General features: G+C 57.1%; 1 protein-coding gene across 1 annotated transcript; it reads right to left on the reverse strand.

Moving 5' to 3' along the window:
* Positions 1–2,823: 2,823 nt before the first annotated feature.
* Positions 2,824–6,751, reverse strand: LOC104537403 (ras-related protein Rab-37). The gene is made up of 8 exons (XM_010180271.1): positions 6,638–6,751; positions 4,658–4,699; positions 4,435–4,501; positions 4,296–4,348; positions 3,801–3,866; positions 3,353–3,409; positions 3,051–3,127; positions 2,824–2,929 (listed from the first exon to the last, which is right to left on the reverse strand). The coding sequence occupies exons 1-8, from the start codon at positions 6,743–6,745 to the stop codon at positions 2,824–2,826; spliced, it is 576 nt and encodes a 191-aa protein (XP_010178573.1). The 5' UTR covers positions 6,746–6,751.
* Between the last annotated feature and the right edge of the window lie 374 nt (positions 6,752–7,125).

Consider the following 7,125-nt stretch of genomic DNA (forward strand, 5'->3'; position numbering starts at 1 on the left):
AGCGGCCCCGATCCCATGAGCAGTCCCTGGCTGCCACTTGGCACCCTGGAGCTGGAGGGGACAAAGGTGGGGAGTCGAGGAGGGATTAGCTCTGTCCCGACATCAGTGTGCTCTGCTTGCTGCCTGGGAAGCAGAAATGGCTGCAATGGGTTAAGAGAGTGAGAGTTTGTGGGGTTTCAGGTCAGCCAGGGTAGAGTGAGGTGGCCATGGTGGGGCTGCTGGTGCCAGGAAGAGCCAACTCTGGCCCTCAGGATCATCCTGGGGAGGGTAGTATGGAGCCAGGCTCCAGGGCCAGACTGATGTTCACGCTGGCCAAAGGTCCCAGAGCAGCTGGGATCACGTTTAACTGTACCACAGTCTGTGAGAGAAGAAGTGATGGCAGCAATACGTTGCAGGACATAGTCCTCCTGGGCAGCTCTGCACCCAACCTCTGCTGTGGGGACCCCAGTGGCCAAAAAAAAACCCCATGCTGGGGCTTGGCTGCACTTTGGCTCCTCAGGGCTGAGCTGGGAGCTGAGGGTGGGCTCATTTGTTTCCTCCACTCGGCTGAGCATTTGCCCGCAGCCGCTCGGCCCTGAGAAAAGCAGTGAAGAGGAATCCCACGGCAGCCAGCGGCAGATGCCTGCAGAGAGGAAAACCAGGGCAAGCGTGTGTGGTACAGCCCCAGGATGGCAGGGGGAATGTATATTGCCTGTGGCATCGACACGGCACAGCCCTTCCCTTGGCCAGAGGGCTGAGAGCAGCATGGGCTCGCAAGCACGTGTGTTTGGGGGCAGGCACTTTTTGGGAACACTGCCCTCAGTCAGGAAACAAAACCCAACTCCAAGAGGGCTGGTTTGAGCATGGAACCACGATAAGGAAGAAAGGCAGCAGTGAAGGAAACAGTGAGAGCTGCTTTTGGGTCCCGCAGACCCTGGCAGCGCCTGTGGGTTGGCAGGGCACTGGCAGCACCCTTGCACCCCAGCTGCCTCCTCCTGCCAGGGCCCGCTGTGGCTTGGTGTGACGTTAAGGGAGCTCAGGCTGGAGGGGGAGAAAGCAGAAAAGAGCCAACGTCTGTTTGTGTTGAAGCCATACAGCATTTTTGCAGACATCAGCCAAGCAGCAGGAGCAATGCCATTGGTGGGAAGACAGAGTTATTTGGGGAATGCTGGACTCCGCACCATGAGAACAGCAGGGGAGGAGGTTGGTTTTAATTTAACAGGCCATGTTTACTCTTCCCCTCTCACCTTTGCACTGTCGGAAATGTGCAACGAAAGCCCCAGCTGGGAAGAATGGGCTGCGGGTGCTTCTCCCTCCTGACGGCTGACCCCAGGGCCCCCCCAGCCCTGCTGCTCTGCAGCGCCTCGGTGCAGCAGCCTCCCACGTCGCAGACCCAGGGCAGGGATTTCTCACGCAATAAAAAACAAGGCAGATGCAAAGCCTTGAAAATACCCAGCTTTAATCTGTAAACTTGCAAAGAGTGACACGGGAGCAGAGCAGAGAGAAAGGAGGCACCGGGGCAGGTGAGAGATGAGCAGCTCCAGCACCGGGCCAGAGAAGATGCTGGATGTGCCAGCCAGTCCCTGATTCCTATGTGCAGTAGTGCCATGCCCTCCGCAGCTGCCCTTCGCATCAGCTCTTCAGCATAACCAAATACTCCCTGTCTCACCCCACGGTGCTCAGGACAGCCGGCAGCATGCTGGAAGGGTTGGCACAGCCAGGCTGAGCCTAGGGTGTGTGCAGCAATGCGGGACCCAAGCCTCGCACCCTGCACCCCGCTGGTGCCCAACATGGCAACGCTTGCTGGCTGAAGCATCTCAGGCATCTGCTCTCCAGAGAGTGGGTTCCAGCTGCTATTTGCCAGCGCCAGGAAGAAACAGTTGCATTAAATGTGCAGTGATGGGAAAAAACCCAGCCCACCCTGGCACCCCACAGGCACAGCAGCCCTAGGCTGCTGTGGGCACCTCCACCCCACCAGGCTGTGTGAGGCCAGAGGAGGTTTCATTTGAGGGATTGAAAAGAAAAAGGTGTTTCTCATTAAAAAAAATAATAGTCTCCAATTCCTGTGGCTAATAGTGGTGGAAAATAAAGATCTTCCAAATTGCCGTGTGTACTAGAAGCGTCCCAAGCATCACTTGGGCACTCCCAGAGGAGGTTTATTTCTCATACCAGCTGCAGGGGCAAGGAGCTTGGCCGGATGCTTCCCAAGCCTGGCCATTCCCTCCAGCAGAGCCAGGACAGAATGGGAACATTGCTGCCCTCGTGGTGGCAGGACAATAAAAGCCAACAGCAGCAACCACAGCAGCGAAGAGCCACAGCTAAGCATGGGCATTGGCTTCACCCAGGCATAGGGCAGCCTGGGGGGCAGAGCCAGGGTCCCTGCAGGAAGCCAGAGCCCAGCAGCTCTGGGGATGCGAGGGGCTTGACCATGCCCTTCCAGCTGGACGAGAGCAGGGATGGCTGCAGGGGAGGAGAGAGCTGGGGGCTGCGTGGAGGAGCATCCATGGCAGCAAACAGCCTCACCAGCCACTTGAGAACTGGGCACTGGGCCATATCCTGCATCTTGCTCAGGTGATGGAGGCACCACCATGGCTTGCTGGCCAGGCTGGCAGTCATCACACCCTGGCACACAGTAAGCTCCAGGCATTGCTCCACAGGGCAGCAGGATTCAGCCCCTGGAACCTGGGGCTGGGGTGATGGCTCTCTTCATGCATGCTCCGCTCCACCGCATTGTCCTGTCCATGCTTGGCTTGTCAGAGCCTTGTTCCTGATGGCAGGATTGGGCCCCCACTCTGCCTCCCGCCTGCCTGCACCCCCAGGGCTGCCGGCTCCTCCTAGCCCCTCTCAGGCGAAGGCACAGCAGCTGGATTTCTTCTTCTGCGACTCGATGTAGTCGTGGATCTGGAAACGGGGCTCATCCGGCAGCTGCACTGCACGCTGCTTCAGCTCCCTGGGGTGATGAGGCTGTGTTACCCTCACCTGCCCACTCCAGTGCTGGTGCAGGAGGTGATGGGACCACAGTGGACACCACCTCTTCTTTTGCCTGAGTCACCCGGCCCCCAGCTACTCACTTGGCAATGGCTAGGAAGGCCAGCTCCACATTCATACCCGTCTTGGCGCTTGTCTCCATGAAAGGCACCCCATACTCCTGCAAGGGCAGCACGGCCCCATCAGCATCAAGCCCCAAAATGCCCTCCTGCCCCTCCGAAATGTCCCCATCACTTCACCAAGGCTTGGGGACAAGGTGCTGTCCCCTCCCTCCCTGTGCTAGAGCCGGGCCTGGGCACCCAGCAGAGGGGATGGCACAGCTGTGCGGGGACCGTGAGCAACATCTGGGAGGGCTGCAGCTGGGTTAGACGCTGGCATGGCTCACCCTGGCCAGCGATGCTCCATCCTCTGTCCTCACAACTCTCTCGCTGTTCACGTCGGCCTGCAGAGAGAAGGAAAGTGTCAGCTCATACCAGGGCCAGCTGGTACTCTTGGGGTACCTGCAAGCAGGCAGTGCGGGGTGCTCAGGGGAATGCCAGGAACTGGGGTGTCAGGGATCCAGGAACATCCAGTGCCCAGAGGAGAATCGGGGAACTGTTGAGCATCTGGGACCTGGGGACACCAGGGACCTCGGGCAGCATCCAATACCTGGGGGCATCCAAAACCCAGATGGACTTCTGGTACCCTGCTGGGCATTGAGTACCCAGCATCGTCCAGGATCCAAGGGGCATCCAGTCTCAGTGGAAAATCCAATACCTAATCTGACACTGGGCACCTGGAAGCATCCAGCACAGCATGGCAAACCATGGGGTGAAGGGGGCCCCAGCACTCACCTTATTGCCCAGCAGCATGATGACCACATCCTTCTGGGCATACTCGTGGATCTCCGTCAGCCAGGCCTGTGGGCAGAGGGGCTGTGTTGGGGTGAGCAGCACCCCTGTCCCTCTCCTCTCAGCCCACACCCCTGCCATGAGGACAGGGAAAACAGCACTTTTTTGTGTACGGGAAGCATTCCGGTATTACAGCCGAACAGTCCTGAAAACGCCCTGTCTCCTGGCTACGGCCCAAGCCTCCACGTAGTTCACGTCCATCCCAAACCATGTTTTCTCCCTCCAGCCATTTACCATGTCCCTGAACAAAACTCACCCAGGCGTGCAGCAACCAGCCAGGCGCTCCGGGGAGGGGCTCCCAGCCGGCTGGCTCTGGCTGAAACAGCCGGCGCTTGCATACAAAATAAACTTTGAACCACCCCAAACACCCAGCAAGCAATGCAGGGCACCCACAACCTCGATCCCCAGGGAGAAACACACTCCCGACCGGGGACTCACGCGGATGTTGTCGAAGGACATCTTGCTGGTGATATCGTAGAGCAGGAGCAGGGCTGGAAGGGAAGAGGCAGAGGCATTGCCCCATTGCAGGGATGCGCTCCGGTTAGTCTCCCCCAACCTTGCCAGACCCCAAACCCACCTTGGGCATCCCTGTAGTAGGCGTGGGTGACACTACGGAAACGCTCCTGTCCTGCCGTGTCCCAAATCTGCCAAGAAGCTACCACAGTGAGAGTGGGGAGGGGAATCCCCCAAGCTGGAGGTGCCTCTGCAGCTCCTGGGCCTGCCAGACATCCCACACTAAGCCTGGGCGGAGGGCTTCCAGCAATTTGGCTGGGAATTGCTCACCCCCTCCCAAAGCTCACCTGCAATTTCACCTTCATGCCATCCACAATCACCACTTTGTTCTGCAGAAGAGAAGGAGAGCATGTTTATCAGCCCAAAATGTGCCTCGGCCCAGCTGCCAGCCATTGCTACAAACCCTGGTGCTGCTGGGGGGCTGCAATGCCACGTGGTGGCTACAGGGATACCTGGAGCAGCATCCTCTCATGATGGGCTGGAAATGGGCAGAATTGGGCCCTGATGGAGACACGACAGCAAGATCCTAGCCTGCTTTGGATCCGGTGCCTTGCTCATCTCCTACTGCCAGCACCCCTGTACCTTGGCTTCTGAGCCTCCGAATTAACAGGCTAATGATGCAGGCCTTCGCAAAGCCCAAGGCCACTGACATGCTCCAGCTCCAGCTGAGCAGCCCTGGGCTTGCAGCAGCTGTGTAGCCAGGAGAGGCTGGGCAGAGCTGGGGAAGTGGGGAGCTCTTGCATGAACTACACACAAATTGGCATTTATTATAATATAATTGTGCATTTATTAATAACATCTTATAAAGCCCTGACCATGCTGCAAGCATGGGTGGTTTCTTAGGCTCCATGTGCCTAAGAAACCACCACTGCACTAAAAATTTGGGCTATTTGCAACAATTTACAGCTTTTAGATGCTATGACCTGCCTGGGGACACTCAGTCAGTGATGCTGGGTAACCAGTTCAGGTTTTCTTGCTGTTGGGAGCCTTGCTTGGCCCTTAACAGTGGTTGCACATGCTGAGAAGGGGGTTGCAGGTAGCATACAGCTTTATCCAGTGCAGCAGCAGGAAATCTCCTGGTTTAGGGTAAAAGGCATTTGTAAGCGAGCAGGGAAGGCAGTCATTGAGCCTTAAGCAATTGCTGTACCCAACTTGGAAATGCGGGGATCTCTCTCCAGAGACCCAAGAAAAGCAGAAGGTACCAAAGTGCTATTTTAAGACTCTTTAAAGAATTGTACTTGGAGGGATGAGTCTGGAAAGAGAAGACCTCTATAAATAATTTGGCTGCCTGGAATTGTTTGAAATGGAAATTCAGCCCATGTGGAGATGACAAAGTTTGAGAAAATGGGCTGAGTGAAACAAAAAACATGCCCTAGGAGACTCTGGAAATTACTTACCAGCAGCAAGCCATGAGCTGCTGGAGGGGGCAAGGCAAAATGGGTAGGTACACACTGATAGCACCCCTGGGGCCGCCGGCTGAGCCCATCAGTGGGATGCAGTAGATTTTCCTTCTCTCCTGACTTTATTGGAAGGACAGGCCATGAGACCCCTGCAAAGCGAACCCACAGCCCTCTCCCCACAGTCCCTGCTTACCAACATCCCAATGCAAGCCAAGAGCAGCCCAGGCAGTAAAGGTGGCAGAAAACCAGCGCAGCTGCAGCTACAAGGCAGAGGAAGTGCCGACCACACTCGACATGTGTTGTGTTGGCAGCCACAGGCAGAGCCCTGCCTGGGGAAAGCCCCTGTCACCTCCGGTCTGCTGAAACGTTGCTGTGCCCTGCACCACAAACAGCTCTGCCTGTCCGAGCATTCCCAGAGAGATCCTGCCGCTGAAATTTGGTGAACAGAGAGCAGCGGGAGAGTTTAAACAGGATCTGGTGATCCCAACAACTCCCTGGCAGCCCATTTCAGCCCTTTCAAGACAAAATTACAACAACCAATGTTTGCCTCTCGAAGCTGTTGGCCTCAGCCCAGAGGATGGAGTGTGCTGGCCACCGACTGCACACCCCAGCCCATGCACCTGGCTGGGATAGGTTAAACCAAGGCTTTTTGCTGATTTAAAGGCAAGAGGTGACATTCCCAGTGGGCTCTTCCATCCATTACCACTCCCATGGAGAGGTGGAAGGGTTTCAGCAAGTGCCTGCTGCTGGCTGGGAGATATTTGGGGTAGAGAGGCTGGAAATGCCCTGTCTCCACTTCCCAGCACCCCGTCCTGGCTGAGGTGTGGGTCAGGAGATGTGAGGGGCCAGCAGCTGAGGAGGTCTCACCCGGAAATCTATGCCCACGGTGGCTATGAACGTCCCGGAGAGAAAGGCCCCGTCTTTGAACTGGAGCAGGAAGCAGGTTTTCCCCACGCCCGAGTCTCCAAGTAACATCACCTGCAGGATGGGTGCAGGGAGAGGGGTCAGCAGGATGGGGAGGGGGCAGCGTCCCTTGATGGTGATGCTGAGTGCCCCTGGTCCCTTGTGTTCCTCCATTTCTTTCCCCATGACTGGTTCTGTTCGGTCTGGGGAACCCTATGAAAGCAGGGGGTGGAATGGGACCCACCAGGATGCAGCCAAACAGTGCCCAGTGCAGCAGAGCCCAGTGCAGCAGAGCAGCTCACAGCTGGAGGTGGGGAGAGCAGAAGAGGAGAGGTGGTGGGAAGGCAGGAACTGCAGCAAGAAGAGATGTCTTCTAGCCAGTCCCTGGCCATCTCCCAGCCCAGGAGGCTCCCACAGAAACCGGCTGCAGTTCCCAGACACGCAGAGCTGTG

Source organism: Mesitornis unicolor, unplaced genomic scaffold (assembly GCF_000695765.1).
Source record: "Mesitornis unicolor isolate BGI_N332 unplaced genomic scaffold, ASM69576v1 scaffold47592, whole genome shotgun sequence".
NCBI classification, from domain to species: domain Eukaryota; kingdom Metazoa; phylum Chordata; class Aves; order Mesitornithiformes; family Mesitornithidae; genus Mesitornis; species Mesitornis unicolor.